The 21,445-nt window shown below is 41.1% G+C and overlaps 1 protein-coding gene across 1 annotated transcript in view; it reads right to left on the reverse strand.

Moving 5' to 3' along the window:
- Positions 1 to 15,881, reverse strand: part of TRPM7 (transient receptor potential cation channel subfamily M member 7) — a 58,673-nt gene extending 42,792 nt beyond the window's left edge. The window contains exon 1 of the mRNA XM_061446886.1: positions 15,748 to 15,881. Within this exon, the coding sequence (XP_061302870.1) occupies positions 15,748 to 15,750 (3 nt within the window). The 5' untranslated portion in view covers positions 15,751 to 15,881. The remainder of the gene's footprint in view (positions 1 to 15,747) is intronic.
- Positions 15,882 to 21,445: the final 5,564 nt, after the last annotated feature.

A 21,445-nucleotide genomic window follows, 5' to 3' on the forward strand; every position in this document is an offset into this window, starting at 1 on the left:
CCAGGGAAGCTGTGAATGTTCCATCGCTGGCAGTGTTCAAGGTCAGGTTGGAGAGAGCCTTGGGTGACATGGTTTAGTGGGAGGTGTCCCTGCCCATGGCAGGGGGGCTGGAACTAGATGATCTTAAGGTCCTTTCCAACCCTAACTATTCTATGATTCTATGAATACATATCAAGTAGTTTAGGATTCATAAAACCTCTTGTGGGAAGAGGTGCCATAAATAAAATACATGCTAGCTCTCGCTGCAAAGATTTCCAGCAGAGGCTTTGAATCACAGGCATTAAGAACCATGCTCTAGGCAAAGTACCTGGACTTATTCTTAGTACAAAATAACTGAATGATACTGAAAATGTACATCCCAGGATGAGTTAAGTAACGGGGTGGTAAATTATGTAGACAGTTATGCCTACATTTCCCAAAGAAAATGACTCAAATTTTGTATTAAAAATGCTAGAAAAGCACAGCTCAGTTCCTCAAGGAACATTTATCAGAACTTCAGCTAACTTTAAGTAAATAAGCAGACGGGAGGGAAAAAGAAGGGTCGGCAGTTCAATGCCATGTATTTGCTAATATTTGTTTTAAACTCTTGGTTCCAGGAAACCCCAGACACTCAATTTACTTGCTTTCCTTGCAATTTAAAATTACATACCTCTATAATTACTGTTTGGGGTTGTTGGTTTTTTTTTTTGTTTTGTTTTAAAGGGGAGCGTGAGTAAAGAAAGCATTTAGCCAGCTAGTAATATGAACTATATTTAAAAGACTCTCTGCTGAAGAATAACAGTGCTGTCTGTCCAGAGAATACACAACACACAAAAAGCCTTCAAGATTTGTTCTTGAATCAGTAAGTCGAACACCAGTCAATCTTACCATTTTGTTTTAAAGTAACTTCTATAGAAAGTATGAATATGTGCAATACTAGAAAGACAAAAAGGTCCAACTTACCACAAAGCTAAACGATATTTATACAGAGTGCTTTCATGTATCCCTGTGAAGTATGTCACTCTGAATTAAAAGGATTATGCATTCACCTTCAATTGGTGTTTAATTCACTACAAATGAAAATTTTTGCAAGGGTATTTTACCTGCTGTACACATCAGGATTATTTCATTATTGTTTGGAAACAACTACCAGCGTCATCTACAAGAAAAAAATCATTCATTTACTTCTTCCCAAAGCCCTTGAGGCACTTATTGTAACAGAACCTGACTGGCTGAGGCAGACAGATCCATCGTGCAACGAAAGGTGTCTCTGCTATGTTGAAGATCCTGTTCTGAGCAGAACGGTTCACCTGGCTTCACTTGGCTCATAAGAAACTGAACAGCTCTAGTTTTCTGGGTTGAAAGACCTCTCTCATGAAACTACTGCTACAGTCTTGAAAATACATTGCTCAAGAGGAAGCAGGGAATTTAAAAAGGCAGTCAGAGAAAGCCTTCTGTCCATTCTCATGTACACAGGATCAGACCTCAAAGGAGCCAGCGAGCAAAGATATGACTCTTCGTATCAATGGCTCCCTTAGTGCTGAAAACAAACCTTCAACAATCCTATTCTTCATTAAACAGTTCAGGAGATTTGCTTCAAACAGTTTTCACAGCAATCCAGGTCTCTAACAGAGTAGCTATTGTTTCATCAAGTTCTTCTCTGACGTAAAGCAGGCACCACAGAATTTACCACATCCACATGCAGTTCTGGATGCAAAGAGCACTTTGGATTTGTCAAAAGAGATTTTTATAGCTCTCCCAAACTTGACTAAAATGACTTCAGTGTGCTGCTTTGAGAATAGGCTGCTTCTGTGAGACTTTTTTCACCGTAAAATCACGAAGTACAAAATCAACTTGGCTGGGGATTATTTTGTGTATGTGAATTCATTTAATTGGGAAAAACAAATTCATATGCAGAACTTCACACTGTCAAGTCATTATTTTTAATCCTGATGCATCAGAATAAAACCCACAGAACTAATATTGTTTGGACATTTTTCTTACATTCGAACTCAATCCACTTTACCAACATGACTGGGAAAGTTATCTTCTAACTGCAATGCAGGTCTTTCAGTGGGAAATTCAGAGTAGATCCAGCATATTTTTAAATACATGTTTAAAAATGGCTGGTTTAACACCCATGTGAAGGTGCATGCTGTTCTGCAGCTAGACTAGTCATAAAATTACTCTTTTCAGAAAGTATTAAGACTTTAAATGCATAACCATCCATGAAATCCTTAAAAACAAAACAAACCAAAATATACCTAGAAAATATCTCACAACTGATCCTACAGTTCAAGGTATCTCAAGTCACAATGGAATAAAGCATCAGTTGATTTCCGAAGACCCACGCACACTGGTGTCATTCCAAAATGGCGCTCTCTCAGCTGAGGTAACAACCACCTTTAGAGTTAAATGTCCAATTGTAACAGATACAGTAATTAAATAAACCTGCCAAAACCAGACTCTCCAAGAGCGCACAGCAGATGGCACGCTGTTGCTGAACATGCCTTTGGGAAAGGAAGGGGGAGACGAGTAAAATACCTATTTTAATTTTTATTTCCCAATTTTCATCAACAGAATTTGGAATTTTGGTTGGAAAAAGAAAACAGCAAAAGGTAAATCCATTTCCCTGCTACAAACTGAAGTAAATTGATGTCAAAATAGTTTATATATGCAATCCTCTTGGCTAATGAAATACCCAGCTAAAAAAATTTTAGCCCTTCTAAGGAATCTATAAATGATTTTCTGTGAGCTCCTAAACCCATTCACACTTCAATGCATTCAAGTATTTCAAAACATATACCAAAGGTACAATCTAGAAGCATCAAACCACTGAGTTTTCAAAGGAGATAAAAAATTCTTTACCCCTTATAACCCTGGATGAAAGAAAAAGGATAGAAAGAGAGCATGTGAGAGTAACTGCAAGGAAAATACAGCTACAGCTTTTCAACCAGCATTTTTAACTCTAAAGCCTACTTTGTTCAAAAGAGAGATTCCAAAAAAACACATGACAGAAGTACATTGGAGCATTTTCAAACCGGTCATACACTGCCTGCTTCTTTGTGACAGGGTCCCTCATTCAAAACCCATTTTTAACTATGTCGAGTCACCCATACACGACCAATCCCAAATCTCCTACGTTTTTAAACACAGTCTACTTTTCCTTCCTTATCTACAGTGATATGATTGTATAGTCTGCATCCTCGTCACCTCCCTCAGCACCAATGATTTAGCTGCAGTCTGGAATCGTTCTAACCTTACTGTTGGTGCAGATTGCAAGCCTACACACTCGCTTAAATAAGACCAGGAGGAAGGTAGAGTCAGCATACCTACTCACCAACATGCAATTGAAATTATGTCAAGTCTTTTTAAGTAGGTCAAATAATTTCTGTGGGTATCAAGGATGGCTACTCTTCCTGGTCCTTTCTGCAAGGACTAATGGGACACACTGTGCACAGCCGCTAAAACCTCTGCACTTCCTGGCTCACCAGATTTACCCTACATGAAAGAATTAGCCCAGTTCATAGCCCACATTTCTGACAAGTGCTGTGTTTACCTTGCATGTGCCACACAGGGTGTATGAACAGACAATCCTGCAAGTCTATTTTTGGAAGGAATAAGGGTCGGGGCATATTTTCATTTATATTATTCATTTACATTGTTTATTATATTTACATTGTTTATGTAAAACAATTCACATACCCTGGATCTGTTGGCTGTCTTCCCCAAGCAACTTCCAGTCCCCTCCCCATCATGTAGGAAATATAGGTAGTGGTGGCCACCTCTGGAAATACAGCAGTAGGAAAGGGCTCCTGCAACAAGCTAAATAATGAATTCTTCCCTTGATTTGAGTCCGATTTGTTTCCAGATGAAAAAAAAGTTCAGCTCTGGAAGCCACTATGCATAGACAGCATACAGGCTGCAAGCTCACTTCACCTAGTGCAAAGGATATGTTTCAGCTTTATTTGAGCTGCAAATTTGAAGAAGGTCCTCCCTTTTTGGTTCATGAACAGTGAAGTGCATGAACATCTGATTAATGCATTATGTGCTGAAGCATATTACAACTACAAGAGCAAGTTGGAAGAATAGATGTCGTTCATCTTGCTCTACCACTTTCTTAGCCTGTTCCATTTACAGATCTGACTTATTTTTAATGTTGTACAAAGAAAGGTACTTCTCTATCATCATAGCAAAGATTTTGGTGCCTGCTGACTTAAGGAGGCTATTATTAACTCACTACAGCAATGGAAAGTTGTTATCACTGAGGGATTCTTGACATACCTAGCCTCAGACAACCCTTTGAATATCTTAAAAAAAAACCCCACACCCATAACCAGAAGCCTTATGCACATATTTAAATTATTACGGATCAATTATATTTCCCTGAATAGCATGGGTGAGAGAAGAGCAAGAGAACATACTAGTGGGCATGTGAAATAGGTGACAGCACCAGACCACTGCTAAGGATGATGAAATTTCACGTAACACCTTCAGACACAGTATCAGGGAAATCCAATTCATTTTTACAGCCAAAACTACTAACATTAGGAAACACACAAAAAACCACCTGAAACAGATTTGGCACTCTGTTCACTTTAACAGTGATTATCAAAAAAATCAATCATTCTGTACATTTAACAACTCAGAGCAGAAAATTAGTATTAGGTTGGTTCCAATCTAGCATTAAAATATCAGCATTGGACCTGAAGTGTGAGGGAGACAAAAATCAGTCATACAATGCCTGAACTGCCTTCACTTCCTTGGTAAGGGGATCAGAGGATGTGATGGCGTACGTTCTCTGAACTCCTATTCTCTCTCTTCTTCCTGCCTGTACACCTATGCACACCAATGTAACAGTATTTGCCAGCTGCAGTGGGGGAAGAGAACATTTTGGTCAACTCAGTGACTAGAGTCCTTTGGAAATAAGAATAGTATGGAGAAAGCAGGAGGTGCTGGGAGAAAAACAAAACAAACCAAGAATTTGCTATAACAATTTTTCAATTGCTACCAAGAACTTTACTACAGCAAAATTTCCTACTATAGAATTACAAAGACTTAAGCATTTTTAAATTCAGCTCACTAACAAAGACGTACTGGATACAGTTACACTTCCATTGCCTGTCATGACAGAGAACTAGCTCTCCTAACAGAGCTGGCTAGGGTGCATACTGACTACAGCCCTCACCTAGGGGCGTTAAGTAGCTTGACAGCATTCTCAAGACATACATATACCTAAACTGTTATCAGGAGATACAGTTCCTTGCTAAAACTATTGAAGTAGTTTCTGTTTACTCTAGAAAAGTGCAAAGAAGAAACTTAACTGGACTTATTTAGGCACATGTGAAATAAGCTAATTACTGTCTGAAATAATATATAATGCTTAATTAGGCATAATTCTTAAAAATTTCCACCCTCTGTTTTTGAGGAAAATAAACAATTATTCGAGCTCTCTTATTTTACTGATTTCTCCTAGGGCTAGTCTTAGGTAAAAACTGAGGTCTCTGTCCCAACATCATACCAACTGCTGAAATATTCTTTCACACTGATTTTCCCATTAGCAAAAAAAGATACATTCCAAATGCCTATTCACAAGTGATAGCACAATGCAGTAACACAGGTAGCCCCCTAGGATGTCTCAATCTTATCTCTTAATTTGTGTTTATTGCACAGGGATGTAAGTATCCCCTACTTAAGCAGATCAGCTCTCTTATCAACTGTTGATGTAGAATTGCAGGTTACCCACATAACTGAACTACCTGCAATGCATCCATGTTAAATACCTCAAGCTTTAAAATAACTCAGAAATTATTTCTAAAAATCACAGAGTTAAAATAACCTTTTTTTTTTTTTGTGGGACAGGAGAAGCAACAATTAGTTGCTTTGATTGAAATGACATTGAGAGATCACAACACTTTGTAAATGTTTTCTGTTTATTATCATTTCCTCCAGCAGATTCACTTCCAGTAAAATTGACCAATGCCAAGAGGTACATAGCAAAGGCCTGCCTAAGCTGTGCTGGACTTAGACCCTGGCCTCCTCTCTGGCCTACTGGGGCAAAGAAGTGAAGACAGGCTACCATTTTAGAGAAATTAAAGACAACAGTACAGAGGCAGAAGTCCTGGCAAAAGCAAAACCAAAATACATGGGGGAAATTATTTGCTTTAACAGACGCAATTCTTCAGATTTTACAGTGAGAGTGGAGGCAGAGAAGACAAGCTGAGCAAGTTACCACTATGCCCTTGCACCCATTCTCCTGCTATTTCCCTTCCACTAGCAGTTGTGCACCAGCCCTTTAAGGAGTTGACTGTGCTTCCTAAACCAGCACAACATTATTTCCAGGAAAAAAAAAAAAAAAAAAGAAGCAGGTAGCTTTGATGTCAGAATGAATCAATTCAGATGCAAGCTGGGCAGAAAACTAAGGCATAGGGAAGGACCACGTGGCCATGATCAGGATGGGAAAAAGGGAAGTAGGACATCCCCCTTTGGTAGCTGTTAAGATACTGGGTTAGCAAAGCAGCTGAGCTGATCTAAGCATACTGTCAAGGTACATCAAAATAATCCCTCAAAGCACACTTACTCCAGGCAACCAGGAAAATTGGATGAAGATCTGTCACACAAAAAGGCATTCTTTTTAAGCACCTGTATCCTGATGCTCAGGAAGCAAAGGAAGCTAAGATGGTATTTCTTTATTTCTTGGAGAGTTGCCAATGATGCAAGAACATGTTGCCTAAGGCCACATGTTAGGTGGGCAGATACCCTGAGTTTGAGAATAGCATCCACTCTTATCTGGCACTGATGATGGTTTTTCCCCATTCACAGTATAATTAAACCCCAACTAACTCCTAATAAATTAATTACAAAAGACTTTTTTTGTTCTACTTGTAAGGTCTTTACATTTGTCAGAAAACCCCTGAAACATCTAGTAATGACACCCAAGAGGATAATCAAAAGACTAACCTTATCTTAGCAGTGCTAATTTTTCTACATTCTCTCTGCAGAAGAAAGAGAAGAGCTGCTCTGAATACCCCTCAGTCTCCGCTGAGCAAGCCTAGGGACTCACTGCCTAATTAGCTTTTGCAAATAATCTTCCCTCTGCAAAGTCTACCTGTATTCTGCACATCATCTACATGCAAGTGACCAGGAAACTCTTTTCTACAACTGAAACCAGGATTTTTCTGGACACAGAAAAACTTCAGTCTTGCATATTTTCTACGCCAGGTAGAAAACACAGGCCGGAATTTACCGTATCGTACTGTCCGACAAAGTACTATGATTATACTAGTAAGAAGTATTTCTCTGGTGGGCTACAAAACACCAAGTACAACCAGATGATGCATTCAAACAATGACACATTTGTTAGCAGCCTTCATCAGTGCAGGACGTTCACCTGTAACACTAGCTGGCAGTCCAAAACAGGATAAGGATGATGAGTGTTTTCTGCCCTTTTTCCCTACATAAGCAACATAAGACCACATTGTTTCACTAACGCATTTGAAACAATTACAGAGAATTTAACAGTGACAAGAACCCCAGTTCTACAGTACAGAGGTAGGGTTTACACTGGAAACTGCATGCATACAAACCAGGGATTTTTTCCAACAGCTGAAAACTTAAAGAGGATTTTTCTGCCCAAGATTTATATAAAAGAAACCCAATAATAAGACGGACCAATTGCTTAATGAGGCAAAGGCATAAATCCTCATCAAGAGCATTTCTAACTTGGCACAATTTAAAAGGACAAAGGTTAGTTAAGGGGATATTTCTGCTTTTCAATGCCTCTGGCTGCAAAGCCAGTTAATGCCAGTTTGAGAGGTTAATGTCCATCCCAACCTCCAGGTCTTTGCTTAGTGTCCCTCACACGGGCCAAGGTAAGTGCTCACAGGGCAGTCAGCAGCATAACTCATGAACATTTTGAGCAGCACCGTTAAGGACTCGGTAAACTATAGCTTGTGAAATCAGGCTGAGTGAACCTCTTTCAACCAGTTCTGCATCCAGAGGCATTGCAACACCAGGCAATGCTAAGTTCCTAAAAGGTCCTCTAGGGTATTTGTCAGCTATGGTATCAGTGATTCATCACTCTTTCCTTAGTGTGAGATTACTTCCATCAGTGGGAATTCCTTCAAGATCACTCTCAAACATTTTGGCCAGAGGATCACCCTCAGATGTGCACTTTTCTAATGCCTTCAGCTGAAGTTGTATTAAACTTGCTGTTTAACAAAATTCTGCAAACCACAGCTTTGACTATACTGCAGCCAAGAAACACAGGAGAAACTGGTAAGACTTGGGTATTTAAAACATTAACTCCACCTGCTCTTGTAGATCAACTGATTTATTTTTTTTTTGTAATTGAAGAGAAAGTTGATTAACAGTTCTGTAATTACACAACTGGTATTTTTTGGCTCCAATCATGTGTCACTTAAGCACATGCATAATTTAACCTATTCAGGTGACCGAAGTTATGCCTCACTAAATACTTACATGACCGCAGCAGCCATGGAGACAGGCTCTGAAAGGAATATGAGCCTTTGCAGACATGCTGTACCCACAAACTATTATACAGCATTAAGCTTACTACACAAAGCCAATATACATGCAATTTTAACCATGTTGTACACCATCGTGACCGTCTTTGAACCTGGCCACATGGCTGCTGTGCTGAGCTCTGTCAGGTACATTACTAGAGCACGGCTTTGCTCTCTCCTGTTGCAAAGGAACAGGTTCAGCTTCTTGATAAACAGGAAAGGGAATAGTACTAAAAAGCAAATAAGCAGCATGTTAAGAACATGAAGGAAAAAAAAAAACAACCCAAAACTAGTGTTATTTTGTTATGCAAGGCAAGTTACCAGAAGTGGATCATGTGCCAACAGCAATAACTTGAAGGGAGGAATCAAACTCATCTTGATTGATGGGAGGAGTCAAACTCATCTTGATGCAGGTCAGTTCATACAGACAGAATACAGCAGAATATTTGGTAAAAAAAAAGCTATCTTACATGTGGTAGCACACATTCAGGAAAGGTCAAGAAAACATCCTGTGTAAACACGAATTTAGTTACAAAAGTATTCAAGCATAGCCACTACCTATCTGCAATGCAATTAGACAAGGTTTGCAAGGCAATTTGGTTTATACCTTGAAGAGGCTATAGAACCCAACCTGTGATGGCTCTGCTCTATCCACACCTGCACAGAAGGCTGTAAGACTTAGAAAACACTGGTGTAGAGTGGGAGATAAATAGAGTAACCAAACGCTACTAATACAATGTCACAAGTCAACTCTCAAGCACAACTCAGAGCAAGCTTCTAAACCAGCTTCACAGGTCATGACAAGTTTGAGGTACCACAATCCCGGTTTCCTAAGCCTCTGCACATGATCCCACCCTATGTCATACCACCACTGGTATTTACAGAGTCACATGGAGAGCTGATTCAGGGAAATGACCAACAAAAAAATTAATCCTCAAAAAAGGGAAAAGGGGAAGAAAAAAAAAAAAAGGTGATTAGATGTTTGTTCAATCTATAGCCCCAAACAGTGACTGAGTACAGAGGGAGACACAAAGACAGGCGGAACAGTGACAGCCAAAGCTTAGCAGAGTTCAGACTGCATTACAACCACACCTTTAAAGAAGAGTTTTGGCAGACGTGGGAGCAGCTAGTAAAGATATTATGGACTTGGAACATCAACCCTGACCCCTATCTTAGATTATGACCCTGCAACACACACAATTACACCTCAAGCACTTCAGGTCAGTCTTTGGAATTACACTGGCAATGAAGGAAGCAATTAACTCTATCCCAGCTGAAACCAGGACAAGTGGGAGGACATGGACTGCTAGGTGATTCTAGAAGTGCTCCAAGTCTAGAAATTTTTAAGCAATAGGTGCTTGTGAAATAGCATATTCTCAACATAGCAACTAGAAATTCATTTACAGAAGGCATAAATGTAAATTTATTTATTAAATTTAAAATTTACATTTTAGAAGTCAGGTTTGTCTGGTCCACATTTCACAAAAACTGATTATCACTTTGCAGTACGGGGAGGAGAAAAACTTTCACAGGTATTAGGGTAAGAATCATCAGCCAGGGCCACCTTGCAAAATTCCACCCAGCACAAGTAGGGGGACTACAAAGTGAAAACATTTTCTGTTCACCTCTTCGAAAAGGTGACAAGAATCAAGTAGATAAGATAAAGAAAACAAGTACCTCTTTGGGTAGAGCTAAGTGGGAAGAATGCACGGAACAAAGGCTGGTATTCAGTTGCAATAACCATTGTGTTAGAACTGACTGAGAGGTAGGAGACACTTTCCCAGGCTTTGAAGATTACAGTTATATTACGGTGAAAGACTGAACACCTGATTAAATGAATTTAGAGCTGTAACTGAGAAAATATTCTCAAGCAGGAACATATTAGTGTCCAACAGCAAAAATTCATTGCAGTCATTGCCTAAAAGGTTGTCAGTGAAAAATAAAACCAAAAAGTGAAAATTAAAAACAAATTAAAATTAGCAAACCAGAGCTTAATAGAAATATGAAAATTCTCAGAGCCTGCAGTTTGGTTTCTTTTTTAATCTCATTCGATTAGTAGTAAACAATTGCAGAATCCACTAGCACTGGGAGGCATCCACGCCAGACTTTTGGATCCATGACTAGGAAGCAAAAAGCCTGACCACCCTGCCACAGACCTTGAAATAGCTCCAAAGCTCTCCAACTCAGAAAGTGCCTTTCCAAATTGCTGGTAAGTCTAGACATTGATAAGATTCACACGTGCATAATTATCAGATGTAGACAACCTGTATGCACACATCTACCTACACTCCGAAACTGTGTATTAGCCAACTGCCAGCTTTGCAAACTACATGACAGACATTTAAACAAAACAAGTACTTCAAGTTGACTGTATCTGAATGTAAACTGGTGATCTCCATGGACAGGTTGAAGATGAAGCAGCAATAAGGCTTCACAAGGGGTTTACAATAGCCGTTTCTGAAGTTGGATGATCTTCTAAAAACATTAGTTGTCCAACTACACACACCAGAGTCCCAACTTCAGAACAAAACTAGCCTGTAAAATTCCAATTTCGCAGCTGTAGAAAATCAACAGATATGCCAGCACACGTATTACAAGCCACTCTCCTTCGACTGAAATCAAATGAAATGAAGGTGCTTTGGGATATAGTAACTCAGCAAATGCTCATTTCCCATACATACAGAATTTAAATAGTTCAGGAAATCTGACAGTAGAAAAAGCGTGAAACAGCTTGAGTTAGATGGAGTTTGTAAGAGTCTTTAGGAAAAACTATATTGCTCTTAATAACGTAAGTATTAAATAATCTGTAACTTTGATACAATTTTTAGCATTAAAAAACAAACCAAAAGCAAATGAAACCAAAACCGCAGACATTCCCAGAATAAAGTTTAGTCCAATCCTAAAACCTCAGCAACATCTTAATTTTGCTTTAGTTAAGGGGAAAAAAATATCTAACTTATAAATCAAGTTCAATCTGCTCTAATGTGCTGGCAGTTTGTTACCGTACTTCAAACACTCCTTGGCAATCAACCACTACATTTATGTTGCAGACTATTCCTGCAACATCCTCACACCATATGTTGTCAAAACATTTTCCACATGTTTCCACAAATATTCAAGTCCTTTCATAAGGCAGCAGCTTTTCAGAACTATCAGCACCGCAATCAGCAACACAGTTATTTTTCTTCCTGTATTTCCCATAGGTTTAGAACACTTTGCGCCCAATACTCAGGAAGGAAAAATAAAAAAGATACAGTTAAGTATAATAATGTTATTCACCCCAGTTTCTCTCATGTTTTTTTTTTGTATTTTATTATCCCATCAGAAGTTCACTGGCCTTTCTTTCTTATTAAGAACAGAAGGGTAACAAATTTCCTCTGCTCGCCTAACAGCAATTAGACAACCTGTGCTGTCCCTACTTCCCTGCAAGAATTATAGTGCTGGGGAGAAAAACAAACTCAAGCTGTACTGTGGTTCCCGCAAACCTGGTAGTTATAGAAAGTGGCTCACGCCCTTGCTTTAAAACAGCTCCCATCTACTTTACATGCTAGGCAAAATATAGGTGTAAAGAAGGCTGAAAAAACCTCACCACTCCTCAAAAAAAAAAAAAAATAGCATTCCCTTTGTCAGCACAACAGCTGTGATAGAGAATGGTCTCTGGAACACTTCTGCTTGGGTCTGTGGTCCCATCCAGTCAGATGCAATGGTTCAGCGTGCCAGGCAATGCTGGTTTAATGACTGGCTGCTACCAAAAAGTCTCCTGCACATCCTACCTCCTCTCCTGTGCAGCAGCACCGATGCCCAGCTAATCCTGTGCTGAGCCAGGTCAGGAAGAAAAGCTCGCCAAGAAAAAGGTTTTGGGGGTTTACATTTTCTGTTCTTTCGTTAGATTAGCTTCTCCATTACTTGAAATACAAAACCATCTACAATTCAAGTAAAAGAAAAGCTAGGCTTAAAGTAATAAAAATAACAGCAACAAAGGATTAGGTAGATAATTTTCAGTATAAATTGTATCACAATATACTAACATGACACCATGATCTGTACATTCTCATTATGTGAGCAAAACAGATGGGACTGAATCAAATAAAGGACAATAACAACTTTTCACAGAATACAATAGAGAGGAAAGGCTTCAGGCCACAGAACATGAAGAAAATGAAGTTTCACCAAGGGTCAGGTCAGTATCATGGATTATTTCTTGTAGAAATAATGAAGCATATAGACTCACTTGCCAGAGCCCAATACTACTTGTCAGTATCAGAGGTAAGAAGTAACATTATTTTTAATAAGTATCTTATCCAGATACTCACAGGGGGTGAGATTATTCATTACTTTACCTACTGAAAAGCCAATTATTGGAATTTCAACCAGTGAAGCTAAAATGCACCAAGACAAAGCTGTTCACGTTAGAAACAAGAAATGTGACCTCAAAGACAAAACTTCAGTTGTGGAAAAACACACACACTGATTTTCCTGTCAGTTTGTCTTTTAAAAAGTGGGACAAAAAAAGCAGAAATTATGTTACTTGTTTCAGCAAATTAACGTGGCATACATATACTGCAGCCAAAGCAGACACAGTTAAAGGAAATCAGGGATTCCAAAAGAAATAAGTATATGTTTAAATAAAAATTAAAAAAAAAAAAAAAAGACAAAGATACATTTTTCAGGTTAAGCATATTGGCATGAGAAGTATCATTTCATTATCTTGATTCTTCAAGACAATTTTGAAGTTGTGGCTTGTGAAAACATAAGCCACAATTTCAAAATCTAGCCTCAAGTCTTTAAAGACTGGAACTTTGAATGTGATTTCTTTCAGACAACATGCCAAGAGCATCCAAGTTCAGTAAAAGTGTCACTGCGTGCGCAGCTTTGTATTAAACTCCTAGTTAGGCGAATCAGACTCTTTCTGAGAAAGAAAACTGAATTTGATCTGCAAAATCCTGTCAAGCACACAAACTGTAGACTATAAAACCACCTCCCTTCACACACTTTTGGTCAAGTCCTCTTAGAGATTTATTTTGCAGCATTACCGGTGTAAAATGGGCAAAGCAATATGGCCAAACCCTACTGTGTCAGCATCAATTATTTAAGTTCAAAACAATATTGGTTTGTTTAGAAAACACTTATCTGTCATGACTGTCCACAAGGAGTGAATAGTTAATAGAAATGCACTTCATGAAGGGACATGAAAGAGAAGCAGGAAAAGTTTGGGTGTTGGTGCAAAGCTTCCTGGAAAGGGAAGCACAGCAAGTGGTAAAGATAACTAGGAGAGAAAGAGAGGAGGAGTTTGGATGCTGCAGCCTATCACCAGCAAAGCAGAACAAGCAGGGCTGATGTGACAAGACAAAAAGGTAAGGCAGCAAGACTAGCTAGGCTGAGCCCTGAGGGACAAGAGAAGAAATGAAACTTTAGAACACAAAAGAATACCACTCTCCAAGATAATCCACGCAGGGAGGTAGATGATCAGATAGAGCAGCTTTAAATACAAGCGAGATAACTGTTAAATGCAAGGTGATGTTTCAAGGTGCCTTTGTAGGACAAGTAAAAATTACCCTTCTGCTCCTGAGCTCAAGCAAGGAAAAAAAAAAATAAAATCAAAGTAAAACATCAGGAAACTAAGGTACAAACAGTCCATAACCAGCCTAAACAGTTCCACATGCACAAAGGGTTTTCCCCCCCCCCCCACTTTAAATAGCAAAGTCAAGAATGGCCTCATACCAGAAGGTATGAAGGATGATCTAGCAGACACTTATCTCACCCACACAGACACATTAAAAGAAAAAAGAAAGACTGAGCTCCGGGAATTGCCACACTGAACATCTCACTCTTTAGAATAATTCCTGATTTAATGTTGGACACTGTCCAGCAATTCTTCAAAACTGCTAAATAGACATGGAGCAGCAGGCAGATTCCTAGCAAAATGAACCTGCATGTGTCCTATATTCAGTTCCAGGAAAGCACCTGTTAAACAGTGGCTTCAAAGTAGTTGATACACACATGGTAAGTATAAAACATTGCAAACTGCTACATTGCCAGAAAAACTGCCAAGCCACGATCTATAATGGTTAAAAGAAATCTCTAGGTTTCTACACTGTCAGCATCAACACCAGCACTAAAATAACAAACAAAAAAAACCTCAAAAACTTAAAAAAAAAAAAACAAACACCAAAACCAAAGAACCCCCAAAATTTCAGTTGAGAAGAGCAAGCACCACACATGTAGGAGATGCTGAGTGTTCTTTCAAGTCAGACCAAAGGCTGCACTTTCAGCTTCTTCCTAGAAGAGTGCTGGATTGGCAGATTCTAGAAAAAGCCCGCATTTCTACACAGCTCCCAGATACCGGCAGAAACGGAAAGCTCATGGGTAGGAATCCCTGCGGCTGTGAACAACATACTGTGAAATAAAGCACCTTTAAAACAAAATAAAGTACCTGACTAGAAGTTCAAGCAGGCTGTAGCAATGCAAATGCACACTCCACTTAGATTTTCAAAATTATCTGAAAGCACTTGATGCGATGGCTCACTTTAAATTCTGTAAATATCAATTAAGGAAGCCACTTCTAAGGATAAAGAACTGATCAGCAGCCAGAAGAAGGAAGAGCTGGAATTAAAACTGTGCTTTCTTTGCAGAAGCTCACACACTCCCTTGTCCATGACAAGGTGTAGAAATCGTGAAGATGAAACCGGTAGAAGATCAGAACAGCTGCATCCCGGAGAACCACATGGTCCACCGTATGGACGCCGGTAGCAGATAAAGCCCTGAAGGGGGGGCACACCAGTACTCATCAGAGGTTACGGTTCGAGGCGGTCAACCCCCGGAGCAGGACCAGCTCCCACAGCGCTGCCCCGAGGCGCGGGGGGCTGCGGGGCAGCCGGGAAGCGCTGGCCGGCCCCGAGGGCACCACGCAGACGGCTCCGCGGGGCAGGGCCCGCCGGGACCTGGGGGTCGCGGGCGTCGGGCGGGCACTGAGGGAACGACGCCGGACACCGCGAGAGGACGGGCCCGAGGCGCCCGGAGCCCGCGCCACCTCTTCCGGCCCGGCGGTGACAGCCCCGAGGGGTCCCTCCTTCTCACAGCCGGCGAGGGCAAGGGAACAGCCGCCGCACCAAGGCACGAGAAGGGCCGCGGCGGATGAGGGCGGCTGCGACAGCCGGGACCCAGCGCAGCCGGCTGGGGCAGGTCTGATGCAGCGCCCCCTCAGCCCGACCCGTCCCTTTCCCCCAGCCCCCGCCGCCCTCACCATTCTCCTCAGGGCCGGGCTGGGTCTCGGCGCCGACTCTGGTTCTCCTCGCGCCGGGTAGCTCCTGCTCGTGGTTCGGCGTCGGCGGTGGCGGGGCCTGTCTCCATCTATCGGGGCTGAGCTCGGCTGCAGCTGAGGGCTGGGTGAGAAGCCGGGCGAGGACAACGCTCCGGGGGTGACGGGAGGAGCGGGACAAGGAGGACAGCGCTCGCTCGACTCCGCACCGGGACTCAGCGCTGGCGGCAGCCTCGGCCCGGCGCCTCTTTCTCATAATTGTGCGACTCCGCCGGCTGAGAACCGCGGCGCTGCCGCGTCAGCGCGACCCGCCCCCGGGAGGAGGGGGACGCCGGAGCGGGGCTCACCGCCCCTCGGTCGCATGTGGCGCTGCGGGCCGCGCCGGGCGGCCCAGGGAGGACCGGAGATGGAGGCACGGCGGACGGCTTCCACCTTCCCGCACGGAGGGGGAGCCCCGAGCAAGCGCAAGTGGGTGCCAGGCGGCCGTGCCCCCCTTGTGCTGTTCGTGAGGTAGAGGCCAAAGTGACGCTAAACATAGAGCTTCCCGGGACAGGAACACGCCTGCCTGGAAACGCGTGGTTCAAAGCGGGAAGCTGCTCCCGACAGCCCCGTTTCTGCACGAAAGCATCACCCCGACACCGGCTGTCGCGGCCCCGGGAAGCGCTGTGCCAGAGCACGTCTCAAGTCACGGGCCTCGATAAAGTGAGCCCGCGTTATTTCTTTTTTAAACCACACAACAGGGAGCAGAGTTAGTTAAGATTCAATGAAGATTTCTTGCCCATCGTGCTCATAGCATGGCAGTGCCACCATTAGCAGAGGGTCACCCACACCTCAGTCTGAGAAAAATGGGAGAAAAGTTGGTTTCGGATGGGAAAAGGCGGATGCATTTCTTCCACTTCAGTCAACTCTGTCCCCAGCTTAGATCTGGCACTGCCCAGAGCAGTAACTTACCTTCTGCAGTCAGCAAACTTGGCAAATCAGTATCATGAATAAAAAGCCTCGTGCAGTCATTTCCACTACTTGTTCCATTACATCTTTTGCAACAAACTGTATTATGGAATAAACAGCATTTGTAAGGGAAGAAAAAGAGAGCAATTAAGTTTGGTTCAAGTTATTTATATTCCCCTAAGTATGAAAAAAAATCTAGACAAATCACATAAAATTTATGTCTGACATTAATTTTTATGTAGGACATATGCAACCAGACAGCTCAGTGCTTCCTTTGCAATTAAAACATAGTTCAAAAGCAAGTTAAATCTAGCTCAGAGTTCCTGGTACCATTTCTAACATACCACAGCCACAGGAGAGTGATAATTTTGTGTAAACTTAATCAGAACGCTCAAATTCATTTTACAACTTTAATTGTGAGGCCTCATCATTTGTCAGCACTGTTGTGACAGAATGGTGAACCATGACAGTAATATCACTCTTCAGCCCCTGAGGCTCCATAAACCACCAAATTTACTAGATCCACTTCCATTGTTAGAAATGCATGGGCAAAAAATCAAACCAAACACTTGAAAGCAACAGAATTGGCAGCTGTTACTTTAACCAAACTGTAGATAAAAACACCCTCTCATTAGCAGCTACTTAGCAGGGCTTGTCCAATAGTAAATTCTGGTAGCAGCAGAACCCATTTGCTCAAACAATAGGTACAAATTTCAGAAGACCCAACACAAGGGTAGTTCAGCTCCAAAATTAGGGTGTTGCTGCAGGATGTTCCTCTGCTGCAGGGGAGCTCCTAATGCTTGGTTAACATCACAAGAATTTATGCTATCTCACATAGCTATGAAAATTAGGCTCCTAGGACTGTCAATTTCCATAGAATAGGAAAATTAGGCGTTTCCAGGGAAAAATTAATTCAGTTCTGAGTACAAGATCTCACAACTAACAGGCTAAATTCACTCTCTTACTGCAGAAGAAATCCAAAGCCTGCTGATTCACAGCTACTTGTTCCCACACAGATTCCCACGTGCTAGTGCTAGTTCTTGGCTTACCGAGCAGTAACAGAAGAAGCAGTGGAAACCCAGTAAATTTTTCTCTGGAGAGGGTTCAAGAACTTTCCAAAGGAAAGCAGAGAAAATGGGGGAATTCTCAATTCTTCAGCTAATACCATAAAGCATTTCTGACAAACTACCACGTCTGCTTCCTCGCTTGATGTTTTCCCCTAATTAATCAATCTAAACCTCCTCACATCCCACATGAAGATAATAAGCAAGTTCTTCTATAACTAGGTCATTCTATATGAAGCTATACTGACTTCATCTATGGGCTATACTGACTTGATTCACATGGTAATCGTGTTTGAGAATGATAAATCCAAGAGTTAGAAGGAGCAACGGAATTAGGAAAAAATATCTGGAGGCCAGCCTGGGCATGAGATTTCTCTGGTACAAGCTATTGTTTTAGGAGAACATGCTTGAGGTGAGGAGTTTTCCACGCTTTTTTTTTCCCCGTTGATACTGAAAAACTGTAAAGAGTTTGACATCAAATTGTTCAAGAGTTAAACTGTTTGCGATAAGCTTAGATGGAGAGACAGCACACTGTTTCACTGGAACAGCTTGTGAAGAAAATGAAAGGAAAATGAGTCATCGACATCCTCTCTGCCTCACTCTGGCTGGGAGAACGTCAGCCTTCAGAATGCTGTGAAGGGGGGCAGGACACAGCACCACAGTGAAGTACATCCTCATGACCTGGGAGTGATGGCACATGGCATAAGGAAGTCACCTTATATCCCTTTATTACTTTCATTAGCCATACAGAACATGATGTGGCTAGCAGAGTTAGTCATCCAAAAAGAGTGACTTCTCGTACATTCAGATGTTAAATCCTGTAAAACACTGCACCTTAGCCTCAGAGGGAAGTGTTACCTTCCAACAATACCAATAGTCAACTCAAAATTCTTCCAGTATCTCCTTCCAAATCAACAACTGTCAGCTCTGAATAAGGCAGTAACAACGCATTATTTTATACCTTATTGCATTTAAGGACCTTTAACCTGAAGCAAGCTTCTGTTATCTAAAATGGAATATAACTGGGTTAAATATGCTGTGTGGTTCCTATCTCATTTTTATATCTCAAATCAAACTATCAGTCTGTCACTGGCACTTTATATTGAGTTTGTTATGTAATCATCACAAGAACTAGTAATATTTGCGATGTCAACCTTAATAGGTTTTACATCGCATTAAACCAGCTGTAACTTGATCTCAGTGCAGTTAAGGGCTAAAGGACTGTAGGAAACCTCTCTAAGGAAGCCCTTATCTCAGGGTTTTCTGCTGGCAATATCCAGCAGCCAGGATGAGACTCACTCACCCTCATGTTGATGAAATACTGACTCAGGCACAGAAAGAAAAAAGTAAAATAGATCACTCTCTTTATGAGAAATTAAATGAGTTACCATTAAAGTAATTTGGGTTTGACTTTTTGTTTGTTTGAGTCTCTAAAAAATTTTACCAGAAACTCTGCTATTATTCAGCTGCTCTTTTAAAGCTGTTCAACGTACGTGCTGGAGTTCAGGCAGTTAAATCAGATACAAATGCCAACTGATAAGGAGATCTAGTTAATATCCTACTCAAGGTCAGACAGATTCTGCATAGAAAACATTTTTGTCCCTTACTAAAGTAATCTGTGACAGAAAAGAGGTATTACTCATTCACTTCTTCACTTTTCTTACTCTTAAGATGGGCGAGTTCTCCCACATGTGTTTTTTTTTGCCACAGGTTTGTCCATTTCTGACAGGTCTGGGTAAACTGGGGTAAATCAGGTGTGCAGCTACAGCTGCAGTCCCAACTAACCACTTTTATGTTCCAACTGCTAATCCCAAACACTGAAGATACTTATTTTTTCAACCTGAAAGTTTAAAATTGGTCAAGTAAGGCAAAGAAGCATACAATGACACAGGTTAACAGGGTCTGTGAGTCTCCTCTGTTATTTGTGAAGGGTTTTTCTAGTGCTGGAGTTGCCACATTTCTGGGTAAGTATTTTGCCTGATATATCTCAGATAATACACAAAACAACATCACAAACACACAACTTTTCAGCAATTCCAAATATGTAATTTCAAAATGGGATGAAGTAGAAACAGCTTATTACTGTGAAGCACACCACTTAAGAAATATAACCTAAAAGGAGGAGACTTGTTTCTGTTGAAGCCAGGAAAAATAAAATTTAAAAAAAAGTGTAATTTCACAGTTTTTAAATTGTTCAGAAGTTCTGGTCACCGTCAGTACATGGTACACTCATGTACTGGAGACATCATCTTCTGATGAGGTCCCAAAGGTTTAATCATCTTTTTGCATTATGCCAAGTTTCCTCAAAACCAAAAAGTAGTTAGTCTAAACAATGTGTTACCTTTAACAGCTGAGATGTATTCCATCAAAGGAAACAAGTGCCTTAACTGTACATTCAAGAAACGGGTCATAAAAGTTAAAGTAAAAATAATGTGCAAAAATTTTGCATATTTATCAGTCACAGAACAAATTATCCCCTGTAACTGACTGAGACTCACAGCATACAATGTATGTATTTAAATTGCTCATGTATTAAAAATTGGCAAAATGCACTGACATCTTACTGTACAAAGTCATTAAAAGAAGGGATCATAGAGGCAGCACACCTTTAGAGATAAAAGAGCTGATCTGGTATCACCCAAAGGCCACTAGTGCAGTTGAGAGTTCAGTGCCCCTCTAATCCTGAGACTCTATCATGACAGCACGAGGGGCATTTTCACTGCATCTATAAGGGCTAGAGCATTTTACAAAGCCAGCCATTTACTTTGCAACTCACAGACCAGGAAGCTCCATGAGGCTCCTCATCTTTTTGTGCTGTCCCATTTTTCTGGGACTGGCAACTTATGACCAGCACTAGGAAAAGGCTGTACAGTGGCTTTCGGATGGCAACACAAAGGGCCCATGACCCTCCAAGCTCAGAGTGTAAACCCAGGAACTCAAGTGCTATTTTGGGGTATGGCTTGTCACGTCTAAATCAGGTAAATGAAAGCGTGGGTTTTCCACTTCTAAAATCTGCATGAAAGATATTCCATATCAATAGGAAGGGATATCCAAGTTCATGAGCTGATAGAGAGCACACAGTAGATCCAAATGCGCAATTTTTCTTTTGATGTGCTCCATAGTGTGCAAAAAAAGATACTACCCAACCCATCAATTAAAGTATAATGTAAGCATGTCCTGCATTTGGGAATATGATACATTACTTACTGCTCAGAAAACTATGTTTCAGAGTTTAACCAACATAGGCCGAAATCTTGCACAAAATTGCCAAGGGTGTGCCTCCCCATGTCTCTACTTACATGTGTTAAACCAGGACAGTCTGGGGACATTTACACCAGAGTGGTGACCCTTTGCAAGTTCTTATCAGTGTCTGCCTACCTTAAAAAAAAAAAAACAAAAAAAAAACCAACCAAAAACCAAGAACACACCTACCCCCCCCCCCCCCAAACTAACCAACCAACAAACCCCTAAAACACACCAAGAAACACAAACACCTAAAAACAAGCTTTCCTGGGAAAATTGTTCCTCCTGCAATCTTTGGGCTTACAAATTCTTGCTTTGAGTTTTCATTTGCTAGCAGCCAGCTGGTGCAGGCAGCGAGGCTGCCCTTGCGTAGAGATACTCCATGTGCAAGCAGCAGAGGTGCAGTATCTCCTTCCATGAAGGCACTG

The sequence above is a fragment of the Pezoporus flaviventris genome, unplaced genomic scaffold (genome assembly GCF_033815535.1).
Source record: "Pezoporus flaviventris isolate CSIRO_AGI_PZ_B2104156 unplaced genomic scaffold, CSIRO_AGI_Pfla_v1 ptg000006l, whole genome shotgun sequence".
Taxonomy (NCBI): Eukaryota; Metazoa; Chordata; class Aves; order Psittaciformes; family Psittacidae; genus Pezoporus; species Pezoporus flaviventris.